The sequence below is a fragment of the Cynocephalus volans genome, chromosome 3, assembly GCF_027409185.1.
Source record: "Cynocephalus volans isolate mCynVol1 chromosome 3, mCynVol1.pri, whole genome shotgun sequence".
NCBI lineage: Eukaryota > Metazoa > Chordata > Mammalia > Dermoptera > Cynocephalidae > Cynocephalus > Cynocephalus volans.
Window position 1 is genome coordinate 23,737,116 of NC_084462.1, and position 17,332 is coordinate 23,754,447.

General features: G+C 41.3%; 1 protein-coding gene across 1 annotated transcript in view; it reads right to left on the minus strand.

Moving 5' to 3' along the window:
- Nucleotides 1-418: 418 nt before the first annotated feature.
- The window catches only part of GJC3 (gap junction protein gamma 3), a 93,470-nt gene continuing 76,556 nt past the window's right edge, over nt 419-17,332 (minus strand). Inside the window, exons 2-3 of the mRNA XM_063088381.1 lie at nt 748-1,532; nt 419-447 (exon numbers count right to left, since the gene is read on the minus strand). Of these exons, the coding sequence (XP_062944451.1) occupies nt 440-447; nt 748-1,532 (793 nt within the window). The 3' untranslated portion in view covers nt 419-439. The remainder of the gene's footprint in view (nt 448-747; nt 1,533-17,332) is intronic.

Here is a 17,332-nt window from a genome sequence, read left to right on the forward strand (position 1 = left end):
ACATATGCTGCAAGGCTGAGGGTCATTCATAGGTTACAAGACTTTAACATGGGAGAGGGGGAGGGGCAGAGAATGTGGAATAATAGAAAAGAGATAAGTTGAGGCACCAAGAGAGGAAAGAGCATTGTCTTCAGCAACAGGAATGCCAGCAGTAGGAATCGATACTTATCGAGTAGGGCAGCTAAGAGCAAAGCGTATGGAGGCTTCTGCTGGCTGACTCTTGAACCAAGCCCATGAAAATTGTGATGCTGACACCAAAGTATTCTTGTGACAAGCCACAATCAGGAATTCTTTGAAGAAATGCTTTAGACAGCATGGACCACCAAAGCCCTTCGAGATCCTTCAACAGCTTCTACTTTGTCATGGATATGAATCTACACTCAATGGAAGTTGGAAGAAGATCCAATCATAGGATTTCCTTCAGGCAAGCCAGGTGTCTTCATAACTCTGCAAAGAAGAGAATCAAGCAGAAGCTGAGATTTTTCCTAAGTGGGAAGAGACCCAAATGGATGTTCACAGGATACAACGGACTAGCACTCTCATCCTGGCTCACTGGAAGGAATCACCAAATTGATGGGGATGGGTGTTGAGAGATGCATTGGGAACACATCTGCCTAGACCCTGGTTATCTACTCTGTAACATGTGGAAGTTGTACTTCCCAGATGAGTGAGGGACCTGCCCTCGGAGGAGGTCATCAGGACAGAGACATCAGTGGCAGAATGAGAGAGGGTCATTAATGTCCTCACCTGCTTCTCGAAACTGCTCTTTTGTTTCCACCACTGAGAAGTTATCAGTCGGTTCCTTGTGTCTTCTGGTGCTCTCTGAAGTTGGGAAGTAGTTAGAAGGGGAAGATTTGTGCTTCTGGGTTCTCCGCCACCTCCCAAAACCCAGAAGCACAAGCTCCAAAAGAGTAAACAAGAGACAAAACCCACTGACCCCAAACATGGTCTTCAGGAAGATGTTCTTCTCAGAGGGGCGGGACAGATTACAGGTTATACTACCAAGGCAAGGCTCTCGACGACAGGCAAAGGAGCCAGGCATCTGGAACCCATACAGATGGTACTGCCCTCCCAGGGCTGCCCCCTCGAGGACCAGTCGGGCCCCCAGCTGTGCTGCATAAGCCCAGAGCAGCCTGGGACTTCCAGCCCCTGTAGCATCTCTCCTGCTGTCCCCTTCATGGATTGGGGTCTCCTCCTCCTTCTTCACCTCTCCCAATTCTTCCCAACGCCAGATCACACGATACAAGATGAAACCCACATAGAGCACACTGGGTACGGCCACCAATATGACCTGGAAGGCCCAGAAGCGCAGTGGGGAGAGGGGGTGGAAGGCGTCATAGCAGGCAGCCTTGCAGCCGGGCTGCTGGGTGTGACACACAAATTCACTCTGCTCATCGCTGTAGATCCCAGGCCCACTTGCAGCCAGCAGCAGGAGGCGGAATCCCAGGAGCACAGGAAGCAGGAGGCGGCCCACGGGGGTGGAGTACCTGCTCTCCTCAGCCAACAGCTGCCTCAGGAACCTGCCGCACATCCTATTATAGAGCACGGGACAGTCATCAGTGTGGGTGTGTTGCTCATTGTCCTTTAGAGGGAGCTCCAGGCCACCTCTCGCTCCTAATCTAAAGATCAGTAAGGCAATCCTTTTTGCTCATCTCTGAGGATCTGGCTGATCAAACACCAAGAGTCTGATTGCACCTATTTACTAGTTAATGGAATAATCTATGTAAAATAATAGTAGCCAGTGTGTGGAGGCTTGGTGCTCTCTTTTCTGCCTCCCCCTTCTAACTGCTGGCGTGGAGAGGAACTCTCAGTGTCGGGGAGGACCAGGGTGTGTCTTTTTCTCTCTTTCACTCCCTCCCTGTTTCCCTTTCTCACAGAGACCAACACGGGTTTTTGATAACTCCCCCTTTGAAAACTCTTGCTTCCCCGGGTGATGCTGCCAGGTCTGTTGCTACCCGTACTGCCAGCATCGCCTTAACCACATCAGTGCTGGCGCTGGGAGGGAACGTGCTTTCTCCTGCTGTCTGCTCCTCTCTGCTTCTCTCTGCCTCCATGCCCTCAGCCCCTCACACGTGTGTTGGGATGGCCTCTGCTCCCAACATGGTGGTAAGATTGAGATGCGGTTAGTTTAGGGAGCTGGACAGGGATGGGATGAAATGGACAGAGTGAGCGTCAAGGTTTGTGCTAGTCTGATGCTCTTTAGATCTTACCAGCTTAGGAAAAAGGGAACGTTTTTAGGGTAACCCAGCAGAATTTACCAGAGTTAAATGCCATAGGGTTTGGGGTCAAAGTCAGGGCTGATGGGATAGACATTCAAATTTTGACTTCCCTTTGCCATTGTTTTTTGGGCATTTATCTCCCTCATGGTGAGAGGTGATCATGATCAGGGCAGGTTTCAGAAATTCCTCAGTTCCCTGGCTGAAATAGCATCTCCAAGTCCAAGTTTACAATGTTTATCTTTGTCCAGATCAGCAGCCTTCCTCGATGACCAGCAGCCATTTCAAACTGTCCCCATTTAGCCCAAACCCTTACACACCTGGTTCCCTTCACTCTCAGAAGACCATGGGCTATGGTCTAAATGTTTGTGTCCTCCCAAAGTTCATATTTTAGAACCTAATACCCAATGTGCTAGTATTAAGAGGTGAGGCCTTTAGGGTGGAATTAGTACCCTTATAAGACAGGGCTGAAGGAATCGTTCTGCCCCTTCCATCACGTGAGGACATACAGATGTCGCTGTCTGTGAGGAACAAGTTCTTACCACACACCAACCTGCCAGCACCTGGATATTGGACTCCCCCGACCCCCACTCCAGAACTGTCAGCAATAAATTTCTGTTGTTTATAAATCACCAGTCTAAGGTATTTTGTTACAGAAGCCTGAACAGACTAACAATGCAAACCTTCTATTCCACAGAGGAAATAAAGACTCTTTGATGTGAAACCCTGAAGCTACTACTTTCTGTTATCTTCGTATTTAATAACATCTCATAGAAGGAGATATGTTTGTCCAAGACTACGCTTGTCCAAGGCTACTGTCCCTTCTAAATCTGTGTCCTTGGGTCTCTCCTTTTCTGCTTCTTTAAGGATTTGATCCTCCAAATTATCTTCTCTGTAACTCAGACCACCCCCCCTTGATTCCTCTCTGACTATGCATATGCTTAGGTATCTCCCTTTAATGCCAAGAACAATAACCTGGGTTTCTTAGTTAGCGTGGGAGCAGATGAGACATGCCCAATGTGTCTCATATCAGCTTCCCAATTATAATACCAGGAACATGCACAAAACGATTTTAAGTGGGCAGTAGTGTTATAAACTATACATAAGAAGCCACATGCCAAAGCTTAGGCACTGTGGTCACTTTTGTGCTGTCAGGATGGATTGAGATGCTTCCAAGGGTCTATTCTATGGGTATCAATTGACCAGAGGAATATGTTGCCTCACCATCTGTGAGAAACCATATTTTGAGCCACCAGGAGTCAGAATGTGAACCTCAGCCTGCCCCTCAGTCCCTGTCTTTGTACCTCCATTACAGACTGTGGAGACTCAAAGGTATATCAGGTCACTGAAATTTCTTTTCTATAAAAATGGATTAAGATTTTTAGAAGAAATTGATTTTCAGACTCTAGAAAGATGCAAAATCCATCTTGTGATTAATGATGGCAGATCAAAGATAAATAGTTATCTCTTGTCATTCCCAAAACTCCTCAAAAGTAAGAGTAAATGAAATTTTTACATGTATAAACCCAGTACAAAATAGAGTAGGAGAAAAATCATCAATAGCACAGTTAAAATCCATCTTGAAGGCAATAGGACAGATTCTGTGGAAAATCAAATTGGGTTACTGGAAAACATTCTTGGGAAACTCTTAGAATTTGGAGGAAGAAAATGAATAATTGAAAATAATAAAAGGTAAATAGAAATGAGAACAAAGTCTGTTTGCTAATTTGAAAATCAAGACAGAATAATGTAAAATCACTGGCTTATTTATCAGGAGAGAAAACACTTAGTGAAGTGACTGAGAAAAAAGTAGTTTCTCAATAAATATTTGACTAAGTTTTGTTAGAGGAGATATGGAGCTCCCTAGAAGACCATAAGGAAGTTCCAGTTCCAATGCTCATACTGGGTTTCTCAACCTTGGCACTCTTGACATCTGGAGCCCGATAATTCTTTGTTGAGGGTGGTGGATGCTGTCTGTGCATCGTAAGATGTTTAGCAGCATCCCTGGTCTCTATCCACAAAATGTAAGCAGCACACCCCTCTCCTCCTACCCACATTGTGACAACCAAAAATGTCTCCAGACATTGATAAAGTCCCCTGGAAGGCAAATCCACCCCTGGTTGAGAAGCATTGCTTTAGGGTAGCACTGCTCCATCATCTCTCCATTCTTGGCCTCAGTTACCAGCTCTGTAACTCAAGATATCTGTACCAGAGCATCTCAAGAACTTTTCTAGCCTTCCATCCAGTGGGGCCATGATAATCAGCCCATCTTCCAGGTTGGCCACACATCCTCCCTCAACCAGCCCCATCTTTGAAAGTGCCTGCAGCCCTGCCCCACCTCATAAGTCTACAGGGTCCCTGTAGGGGAGGCAGCCCCCGGGCTCTGAGGGCTTCTGCCCTGGCTCTCTTGCAGAGTTATCAGGCTAACTGCTAATTTGGTAAATTCTCATGTCTTCCTCTGAGCCTCATCGTATTTCAAAGTTCAGGCCCAGCAGCTTCTAAATACATTTCCAGCACATTCCCAGCCAACCAGAAATTTACCACAGGGCAGGCCTGGCATATTCCACATGTCATGAATTTGAATAGTTTCCAAAGGCCCTATCTCTGGTCCCTCTCTTTTTGTCTCCACCCATGCCCACCCCAGGCTTATGACCAGACACCCAAATGTCCTCTCAGAGGTTCTCAGAACTGAGCTGAGGTCTCCAGAGCTCACCACAAGAGCTTCAGGGTTTAGGAAGGAGAGAAGGGCAAAAGCAGGGGAGAGGACTTGCCTGAGATCCCCTTGGTTTGGGGTCCCCATTTCTAATCCTAAGTACCCTTCCTCATCCTTCACTCCATGGCTGTTATCGCCAAAACAACACTTATTCCTCACACATTCAAGCCTCCTGGAGGGTTCAGACAAAATCGTGCTCCCTCTCCCTTTTTGTGTGAAAACCAAAGAGAGTTTCCTATACTACGGCCCTCCCCCCTTCCTCATCTCCTGCTTTTCTGGGGCCCCGTGGCCTCCCCCATCTGGCCCAGCTGTCCCCAGCCCACCTGCCTCATTCTCTGACACCCACATCCTCTTCTCACAAACATGTCTGCAGCTTTGCTCCACAGGACCCAGGATGCCAAGGCCAAGAAGGAAGAGGAGATGCTACTAAAGCCCCCGATCCAGCAGTACTGGCAAAGCTCAGCTTAAGGGACACCACTGTTTCTAAGAGTGGAAAAATAGTTTGCAAGATGTGTCGGGGAATTAGCAGGGTCTGAGCCCTGTCAAGGTTTTAGTAAGTCACGCAACACCTATGAGCTCAAGAGTTGGGAGACGAGGGAAAGCCCAGAGTTTGAGGGGATTTTTAATTATCTCAACAGATTTTTGAAAATTCCATCATGATTTTGATAAGATAGTGTCTAAGCATCTCTTGGTTTTTTGGAGTAAAATTTCAGTATTTGCTTGGTGTAGAATCCATCTCCGAGAGTTACTGTGTGAGGGAGGGAAGGTCCGGTGAGGAAGGCAGGACCTTGAGTGCAGACCCAGGCTCATGGCTCCCATCTCACCCCACCTGGCCTGGAAAACATTCTAGATTCTTCTTTATTCAAAATGTGGCACAGAGCAGTAATACTGGCATCACCAGGAATGCAGAATCTCAGGCTGCATCCCAGACTTCCAAATCCTATCTGAATTTTAATAATATCCCCCAGGTGATTCATGTGTGCATCAGAGCTGGAAAAGTGCTCTCTAGAGCCCGGGGCAGCCCCACCTCACCCCCATTGCCAAACGCTGAGCCCACCCAGCCGCTCTCTGCCCATGCACTCACCTGGCAGCTTGAGCAGAAGCAGCTCAAGGAAAGAGGCAGAGAAGAGTCCTCAGGCTGGAGCCCTCAGGGTTCCAGCTCTTCTCTGGCCCTGCCTCCTGCCACCACCCACTTCTTCCTCCTCCCCTTTTCATTCCTGGCAGCCTTGGCAAAGGGTAAAGGAATTGCAGTTGGAGGAGCAGGCAGCCCTGCTGTTGAAGAATGAGCTCTGCAGAATAACTCTCTGTCATTGAGGGCAAGGGTTTTCTAAGTGAACTGAAACACGGATTTTCAGATCATCTGAAAGGGGAGAATGGCTTCAGTGTGTTTCCAGTGTGGGGGCTACAGGCAACAACAGATAGAATTTCCATGCATTTGAATCTCTACTGAATCCCCCACTCTCCTGCCCAAAGTACCCAAAGCACGAGAAGAGTGTGTGTGTGTGTGCATGTGTGTATATGTATGCATGTGTGTATTTGTGTGTCTCTGTGTGTGTTTGTATGTGTTTGCTTTGTTTCCTCAGGCAGCCCTCATCCCAGAATTCATGGTGACTTTGGCATGTCCTCTTCTTGTGGCTGGGAGAAATAGCACGGGCTGCCCGTCATTGCATGATGGAAATCTGCTCCATGTCCCCTCAGCAACCCAGGAAGCCCAGCCCTGGAAGCGAGAAGCCCAATGTCACCAGGGCCAAATGAGCACTGTGACGCCTGCTTCCACACCCGTTCCTGCCCGCCACTGCTTGAGCCAGGACTCCCTCCAGAGATATGGCCGAGAATGGGAAGGGACGAGGCTGGGCAACCAGGTGAGTGGGTGGGAGAGTAATCACAAGGCCGAGGGAGTACGGAGGGAGGCTTGCTCTACTCTGTCACCTGAGACAGCTCCCAGAGCCAGCATTGGAGTCTTCATGGAGGGCAGCTGGAAAGAACCTTGGTTCCAGATACTGCCCCTGGCTCAGAACATGATGCTCAGTCTCAATACCCCTTCTCTCCGTTCATGAGCACAACCACTTCCTGGGCACAAAAGCATCCTCATAACCCAAAACTGAATCATCCACCACCATCGGCGATGCTATTCCCCGATGGCCTTCTTTTCCGCAGACCCTGTCCAGAACTCTGGTGCCCTCTTGTCTAAGGTTTTCCAAAAGACCTACTGCCAGCAATTGGCCCTTGTGGTCCCTGGAGGGGAGGAGATGTCCTAATTATCTGGGGTTCCCCATGGGTTCAAAGATGGGGTCCCGAGAACATTTCCCAGCCAGCAGAGCTCTTCCACTACGTCGTAAGGGTGGCTGGCCTCAGTGCCTCTGGGAAGCCTCAGGTCCTGCCTATCGTTCCCAGAGGAGAGCGGCCTGCAGGGAATCCTGAAAGAAATCAAGGTCCAAAAATAAATCTTGGCACCTATCTCTCTAAAGCAGAGAAAAAATAACACAAAATATCATGTCAGAAGAGCATCTTGCTAAAATTATATTGAGAGCTTATACAAATTTTAAGATTATTCTAAATGCACCAAGGTATAAACTGAAAAAGACATGAAAAGACCATTCATAGAAAAGTCATTCAAAGCTATAAATGTTCATTTGGTAGAAAACAAAGAAATACTCAGTAAAATAGCAATGCCGTACTATTTTTACCCACAGTGTCACAGACTGTTACTTGCCTACCCAATATGTATTCTCCCCTTTTTTTCTTAGTAAGGAAACCCCGATTTTATTTAGTGTGCCTGGTTAAGACAACATTTCCAAGCATTCATTGCACTTAGGGGTGACCCATGAGACATAAGCACAAGTTGTTTATTGGGACTTTCCAAAAACACATCTTCGACCATGAGCCTTGAGGATGGAAGCCTTGCCTGAAGGATCCTGGGGATGATACTGAGGAGCTGCCAGCAGCTCTGGACTGCTTACCTCTGAACTCATTCTACAGGAGAGAGAAATAAACTCGTATCTAGTTTTAAGTCTAACTATGTCCAGTCTGTTACTAGTAGCTTAAGGCAATCCCTTACCCATCTACCGATCAAAATTGGCAAATAGTTTTGAACTGCAACTCCTAAAGCTGGTGAGCATGTACTGGGATATGCATGCATTCATATATATTGCCAGTTTTAATGCAAGTTGGCCCAGTCCTTCGGTGAACACTTGGGAAATATCTATCATAAGCCTTAATTATGTTCATATTCATTGAGACAATCACTTTAAAATAGAGATGCTCTAATGTATAATTGTTGTGAATGCTCTACATATTCTTTTAGGGATATTAAGTGATATGTACACATGCACACACATATATGCACATACATACACACTTACTTACACACACGTGTGTATTTAGATTAGCTTGAACATATTATGTCATTTAGATCTTCTGTAACTCATGTTTCTCTTTGATTTTCCATGGACTGAGAAAAGTAAATTAAACTCTTCTTTTTCTCCTTGTATCTCCTGTATTTTTTTTGTACTGAATATCATGACTATATTTTTTGCACAGATATTCATAATTCTTACTCATTATAAATTGTACCTGTTAGAATTATAAAGTGCTATTCTTCACCACTTAGTTTGATATTAAAAGTCTAACACCTGCTTATTTGTGGTTTGTCTTTCCCTGGTAAACTTTTCTAAATCTTTTTTATTTTCAACCTTTCTGAGATGCTTGTTAGGTTGAGCACAAGGCTGAATTTTGCTTTGTAAATTTAAGTAAGAATATATTTTTCTTTTAATTGATAAGGCCTGTCATTATTTTGTGGTATTCTTCCATTTCTGTAGTTTTTGAAAATCCTTAACTGTGTCATCTATGTGTTTATGGTTGTGGATGTGTTTCTTGTGAAAACTTAGAAGGTCTGCATTTTACTTTCTTTCTTTCTTTCTTTTTTTGGCGGCTGGCTGGTACGAAGATCGAACTCTGGACCTTGGTGTCAGCAGCGTAACCAAACTGGTGTACGCCCCTGAGCTAACTAGCCAGCCCATAGAAGGTCTGTACCTTTATCTAGTAGTTGTCTTCTAACCTGAACTTCATGTAATATCTTTATCTTGTATTTCCATAGACAATATCTCTTAACCTCTCTTATAAGCAATGATGACCATATCTCCCTCTTATCTACACCTGATTCGACTACATAGTATCATTTGTAGTGTTTATTTACATGTTAACTACTTGATGTCTAGGCTTTGCCTTGCTTTTACCTTACCGATTACCCCCTCTCTCCCTCCCACCAACAGCTTTTGTTAGTTATATGACTTCTACAAAATTTATAACTTTTATATTCTCTACTGAGACCATAATCTTCACATTTGCTCCAGTTAGTCCTATATTAATTATGTGACCACCAATCTTTTTGCTGCAATTTTTTGATTGGCTAAAGTTTGGAACCTATTTTTTTTTAAAGAAGGGCTCACAGGGACAAATTTTCTTTGTTCACATATTCAAATTATTATCCCATTACCTTTATACCTGACTAATGGTTTGGCTGGGATAAATAAATGTAGCACCCTTTATTTTCTGGATGTGCAGGCCAATTCCAATACAGCCACATCTCCTTCTGCTCATGTGCTGGCTATCCCATCTCTTGCCTCTTTGATTTATCCAGCAGGAGGCAATAAACACCTTGGAGTCCTTCTCAGGAGGCTTGAGATATGGGAGGCACTCCCCTCACTCTGTCCTCTTGGGGAGAACTCTCAGCACTCCTCTCTTCAAAAATATCCTCTCTCTCTCTCTCTCTCTCTCTCATTTACAACACCTCTGCCATTTTATACAACTTGGATGTGGGCGCGGGTTTAAGAGTGGCATAACTGTTGTTTGTTTTCTTTTGAAATGTTGCATCTCAGACTAGCAAATCACTTTGGAATGTCATATGTGTTGTATTCTCTGAACACTGCATCTTGAAATCCCAGTTAAAATTTCCCATTTAGTATCCTGTTTCACTAACATTATTCAGTGCTTAATACATGATGGATATGCCAAGTGCTATATGGGTATTAGCTCACTTACCCCTCGTAATGCCCTTATGATGTAAATATCGTTATCTCCTTTTACAGAGGAGAGAAATGAAGAGAGAAGTTAAGTGATTTATTCAAGGTTGACCAGCTCGTGAGTGGAGAAGTTGGAATCTGAACAAGCAATCTGGCTGCAGATGGCAAACCTCTAAACACGACTATACTGCTAGCCTTCTCATCATTCAAATTGCCAGCCTATAAAGAGCTTTAATTGAAAACCTGTTGTTATTTCACATCCTCAAGAAAATAAAAATTCTCTACTTACATGTTCCACATCTTAATGACTAACTTCACTCTCCATCCTGTATCCCAGCCAGAAACTTGGGTGTCATCACCAGCAACTTCTCCTTCCCTGACTGCATCTTATAGATTTACTTGTTATACAGATTCTGTCCCTTGAATTAAGAAGGTGCCTTAGTTCGAGACTGTTACTGAAACATCAACTTAATGTTCCTGCTTCCAGATTTTTTCACCTCTAATCCATTCTCTGCATTGTGGACAGAATATTACACTCAATTCTAATTAGATTTACTGACTTTTTTATAGTAGCTTTATGGAGGTATAATTTACACACCATAAAATCTGTCTTCTTAACGTGTACAATTCATTGGCATTTAGTATATTCAAAATGTTGTGATTCACCACACTTTAATATTGCATCATCTCCAAAAGAAATTCCTTACCCACTAGTAGTCACTCCCCTTCTCCCCACCCTCAATCCAATGGCAACCATGAACCTACTTTGTGTCTCTATAGATTTTTCTGTTCTGGGCTTTTCAATATAAATGGAATTGTTCAATATTTAACCTTTCGTGACTGGCTTCTTTCACTTAGCATAATGTTTTCAAAGTTCAACCATGGGGTAGCATTATCAGTACTTTATTCCTTTTTATGGCTGAATAATATCTCATCGCTTGGATATACCACACTTGATTCATTCATCAGTTAATGGATATTTCAGTTGTGTCCACGTTTTTGGATAATGCTGCTATGGATATGTGTGTACAAGCTGTTGTATGGATATATGTTTTCATTTACAGTAAATCTATGTTTAACTTATTGAAAAACTACCAGACTGTTTTCCAAAGTGGTGGCACCATTCTGCATTCCTGCCAGAAGTATAGAGTATTCCATCTTCTCCATATCCTTGCCAACACTTTTAATTATCTGACTTTTTAATTATAGCCATCCTAGTAGGTATTAAGTGGTATCTCATCGCAGTTTTGATTTACTTTTCTCTGATGGGCAATATTGTTGAACATCTTTCCATGTGTTAATTGCCCATTTGTATATCTTCCTTGGAGAAATATCTATGCAGATCATTTTCCCATCTTAAAAATTGGGTTATTTGCCATTTTATTTTCTTGAGCTGTAAGAGTCTGTAAGAGAATCTAATTCCATTTTTTGATGTTTGACTGCTGACAGCTTTTAAGCTTAACCCCTCCTCCCTACATCTGGGAAAGTTGGTAAATCCAGGTATTCTCTCCTTGATGCTGTCAGGAAGTTCAAACCACACAAGCTCATACCCACTCACAGGAGCCTTCACCCTGACTTTATTCCTTAACCACCATGAAAAACCCTAACCAGTCTCTTTCCCCTGCCCTCTCAAGCCATTTTCAGAACTGCTTGTGAGCCATGCTGATTTTTCTTAAAAGCCTCCTTACACGAGTAATAAACATTTTCATACCCTCTTGGTGCATGTGTGGCATCATCAGTCTTAATATCTAAACTAAATTTTGGGTGGAGGTCTATCTGCCTATGTGGGTGACTGCAACATATTCCTGATATATTCTAGATACACATCCCTTATCAGATAAAAGATTCACAAAAGTGTTCTCCTGTTCTGTACTTTCACTTTGGACTTTCTTGATAGTTCTCTATGAAGCACAAAAGTTTTTAATTTTGATGAAATCCAATTTATCATTTTTTTCTTTTGTCACTTGTACTTTTGGTCTCAATATATAAGAAGCATTCCTCAGTTCAAGGTAACAATGAATTACTATTTTCTTCTAAGAGCATTATAGCTTTAGCTGTCACCTTTAGGTCTATGATCCATTTTGAGTTAGTTTTTGTGTATGGTGTGAGGTAAAAGTCCAACTTTATACTTTTTCATATGGATATCCAGTTGTCCCAGCACCGTTTGTTGAAAAGACTTATTTTTTCTCAGTTAAATTGTCTTGACACCCTGATAAAAAATAAACTGACCATAAATGTAAACATTTACTTCTGGACTTTAAATTCTATTCCATTGATATTGTTCTTATCTTTCAAGATTCTTTTAGCTACTCTGGGTCCTTTGCATTTCCATATGAATTTTAGATTCTATTTGTCAATTTCTTTTTAAAAAAGAAGCTGGAATTTTGATAAGAACTGCACTGAATTTTTTTTATCAACTTGGGAAGTATTGCCATATTAACTTTATATTAACATTAAATCTTCCAATTCATGAACATGAAGTGTCTCTTTATTATTTAGGTCTTCTTTAATTTTTTTCAAAATGCTTTGTAGTTTTCAGTGTACATTTTGCATTCCCTTGGTTAAATTTATTCCTAGATATTTTGTTCTTTTTGAAGCTATTGTAAATCGAATAGTTTTCTTAATTTCCTCTTTGGGTTATTCATTGCTAGTGTATAGAAATACAATTGGTTTTTGTATATCAATCTTGTGTCCTGTGGCATTGCTGAAATAATTTATTAGTTCTTGCTATGGTTTGAATATTTGTCACCTCTGCAGCTCATGTTGAAACTTAGTCTTCAATGTAACAGTATTGAGAGGTGGGGCCTTTAAGAGGTGATTGAGTCATGAGGGCTCTGCACTCATGAACAGATTAATTCATTCATGGATTAATGGGTCAATGAATTAGTGAATGAATGACTTATCACAGAAGTGGGTTAGTTATCATAAGAGTGGGTCTGTTACAAAAGCCAGTTTGGCATGCTCTTGTTCCCTTGCCATGTGATGCCTTGCACCAACTCGGGACTCTGCAGAGTCTCCACCACAAAAAGGCCCTCATGAGATGTGGCCTTTAGATCTTGGACTTCCCAGCCTCTGTAACTGTAAGAAATAAATTTATTTTCTTTATAAATTACCAAGACAGAAACAACAGAAAATGGACTAAAACAGTTCTAATAGTTTTTTTTTGTGGATCCCTTAGGATTTTCTCTACACAAGATTATGTCATCTGCTAACAGAAAAAATTGTATTTCTCTCTCTTCAATCCAGATGTCTTTTTCCCCCCTTTGCCTAATTGCTATGGCTAGAACCTCCAGTACAGTGCTGAATAGAAGTGATGAGAGAAGACATTCTTGTCTTGTTCTTGATTTTAGGAGGAAAGCTTTTAGTTTTGTATATGTCTTTTATGTTTACCTATGTTATCACCATTACCAGTGTTCTTTATTTCTTCATGTAGACATTGTCTGTTATGTTTTCAGTCTGAAAGACTCCATTTAGTATTTCTTGTAGAGTGGTTATGCTAGCAATAAAATCTCTCAGTTGTAGTTATCTAGAAATGTCTCAATTTCTCCTTCATTTTTGAGGAATAGTTCTGCTGGGTGTAGAATTCTTGGTTGACAGCCTTTTTCTTTCAACGCTTTGAATATGTCATCCCACTGCCTTCTGGACTTCATGGTTTCTGAAGAGATATCAGGTGTTAATCTTATTGAAGATCCTTTGTCTGTGATAAGTTGCTTTTCTCTTGCTGCTTTCAAGATTCTGTCTTTGTTTTTTCATCTTGTCTTTGGCTTTTGACAGTTTGACTGTGATGTGTCTGAGTGTAAATGTCTTTGAGCCTATCCTACTTGGAATTTGTTGAGATTCTTCAATGTGTAGATTAATGTTTTCATCACATTTGAGACATTTACAGCCATGTGTCTTGTGCACAGCAACACTATTTTCTATTAGCCATCTCCATAGATCTCTGCAGGTCAGGACCCTTTGGCTATCATTTAGATCTTGCTGATTATTATAACAATTATACCTACTTTGCTTCTGATGGTTTAGTGCTGCCAACTAGCCTCTGCTCAATCAGGATCCTATCATCCCTGTTGCTATTAGGGAGTCAGCATATAACAGTATTTTCTGCTATCAGCCTCAGACTACAGATGATGTACACTACTCAGCTTTTCATAGCCATTGGAATCCCCCTCACCAGCACATTCATTATTGCTTTGGTAAAAATGAGTGTTCTCCAGGGCTTCCTAAGGAGTGTAGTCTGATGGTGAACCTTCCAAACTTTTTTCCATGTTTTTGGAAATCTTTTAGGCTATTCTCCCATGTCCATTTCTCTGAGACCTTTGAATCTTTTCTTCACAAATTTCCACAGATGTTCATGCATCTCAACTTTATTAATGAGAGCTTTTGTCTTTTCCAAGTTTCCAAAAGCCAGCCCAGCAGCATATAAGTCAACCTCCTAAGAAAAACCTTGCTAGGATGCTAAATCCTTTGTCACATAAGAACGTCTTATATTGACAAGCTCTCCCACACCCAGCTTTATATTCCAGCCCCTCCCCTTGATCCAGGAGCTTCAGGATTTACTCTCAGGCCTACTTTCCTGGTTCCTGATGACACGTGTTATCCAAGTCCTGCAGTTCTTGTAGTACCTAATCCACCCTTCTTCTTAGTAAATCCAGCCCTTCCCCAATTGGGTCATGCTGAGATTTGACCTTTGCTATAGGTCTGGTGACCAAAAAGGGAGGTGGGGACATATCCTGAGGAGAGCCGGCATTTTTGTACAATGCACCTCTCTAGTTTAAGGCTTTTGCAAGGTTTTCAAGTAAGGGTTTCCCATGAGGAGAATGAGACACTTCTGCAGAACCAGACTGTTCAGAAAAATCTGATGGTTGAAGGATCTCAAAGGCTAGCTACCTCATATCACGACCCTAATTCTCAAGGTCTTATTCCTCCCTATTTGGGTCCTGACTTTGGCCCTGGAGACTTCCCTATGCTGAAAATTCAATCTTCTCTGAGGTTATACCATTTTTACAATTAAGTCCCCAGCTTGGTCTATCTGCCCTCAGGCAATAGAAGATAAGGGTCTCTTTAAATGCTGCCAAGGAGGCAGTCTAACTCTTATACAAGTATTTTTTAATTGGCTACTTATTGCCCTGAACCTATCATTTTTTTCTCTTCAAGGCCTCAGTGGTGCTCAACAATAGTCACTCTATTCCAAAGTCCTTATATTTATAATCTGTCTCCTATCTCTTAAATGCCAGATATGTTGCATGAGCCAGTGCATCTACTTTCACCTGTATCCTAGCCAGTTTTCCTCAAGTAAAAGTCTTATCAATTGCATTGCCAGAGCATGCCATGGATTATTAATACTTTACCCATCATCAGCAGGAAGGTCCTCATTGCCAGAGGGCTGACAGGAATTCAGCCCCAGAATCCCATCCTCATCTTATGCTTCCTAGGACCATTCCTGATGCCCACTGTCTTAGGTTTGGTCTCCAAGAAGCAAAGCCTAACACAGGGATTTGGATGCATGTGATTTTTTCAGGTTAGGTTCCTCAGGAAATATCTTTAAAGAAGTTAGGGAAGCAGAAAAGGTAATGTAGAAAAAGTTGTGCAAGAATGTGATCTCAGGTAAAGCCTGAACTTGGTCTTATCCATAAGGGTCCCTGAAGCATAAATCATATCATGGATTTAGCCCTCTTGAGGTAAAGGGGCTGGTCTCTTGTACTCCAATGTCAGTCAGTCATTGGCATTGGAATGCCATGGGGAAGAGGAGTCATATTCTCCCAGGCAAGGCTATCTTTTTAGAGAAGGAGAGAGTCAGTGAGCCAATAACTTCCAGCATTAACAACAGCTTAGGAATGGGTGCTCCAGCCCAGAAAAGGGAATCTAGGCAAGGCACTAACAGCAGATAAGAATGACAGTATATTTCTTGTTGGAAACAATACAAGCTAGAAGAAAGTGGGAAAAAAATCTTTAAAGTACTCAAAGAAACAACAGTCAACCTAAAATTATATAACCAGCAAAAATACCTTTCAAAAAAAGACAAAATAGAGATGTTTTCTAGACATACAATAGCTGAAAATTCATTGTCAGAACAAATGAAAGAATTTATGCACTATAGCAAATGCTAAATAAAGTCCATTGAACCAGAAGAAAATGATAACAGATGGAAAAGAATAAAGAGCACCAGAAATGGTAACTATGTGGGTAAATATAAAGATTATTTTTGTTATTATTTAAATCTCTTTAAAGATTATTGAATGCTTAAAGGAATGTTATAGAAATGTACTACAGGCTTTATAACATATATAGAGTTAAGATATATAGTAACAATTACATAAAAGCTAGGAGGGGAGAGATGGGAATATTCTTTGTAAGGTTCTTATATACTGTGTATGGAGTGTAAAATATCATTTGAAGTAGACTGTGATAAGATAAAAATGTAAAGTATAAGTCCTAAAATAACCCCAAAAGGGTTATAGCTAATAAGGCAACCAAAGGAATAAAATAGAATTATATACATATATGTATACATACGTATAATACATATATATAAAATATATATGGATACATGTATAATTGAATTTATATATATATATTCAATTAATCCAAAAGAAAGTAGAAAAAGGAGGAAAAGGGAACAAATTAAGCATATGGGACAAATAAAAAAGAAATATCAACATGGGATGTTTAAACTTAACCATATAAATAAACACATTACATGTAAATGACCTAAACATCCTACTTCATAGGCAGAGATTGACAAATTGAGTTAAAAAATCAAGACCTAACTATACACTGCCTAAAAATAACACACTTTAATTATAAAGACACAAATAGGTTACAAGCAAGAGGATGGAAAATATATACCATGCTAACACTAATCAAAAGAAACCCGGAGTGGCTATATTAATGACAAAGTAGACTTCAGAGCAAAAATACCACTAGGGATAAAGAGGTCAATTCATCAAATCATAAATGTTTATGCACCTAATAACAGAGCTTTGAAATACATAAAGCAAAAAGTACACAGAGAAATAGACAAATACACAAAATAGTCAAGGAGCCAAAACCCATTTCTCAATAATTGATAGAAAAAATAGAAAATCAATAAGGATATAGAAGGCTTGAACAACACTATAAACCAACTTGACATAATTGACAATAAAGCACTCTACATAACAACACATTCTTTTCAAGAGCACATAGAACATTTACCAAGATGACCATATTCTGGTCCATAAAATAAATATTGATACATCTAACAGAATTTAAGTTATACAAAGTATGTTCTCTGATCACAATGGAATTAATAGTGATGATTTCATGTGTGTATACAAATGTTAAAATGTATCACATTTGACATTTTAAATATATGCAGTTTGTTTTATGTTCTACATCAATAA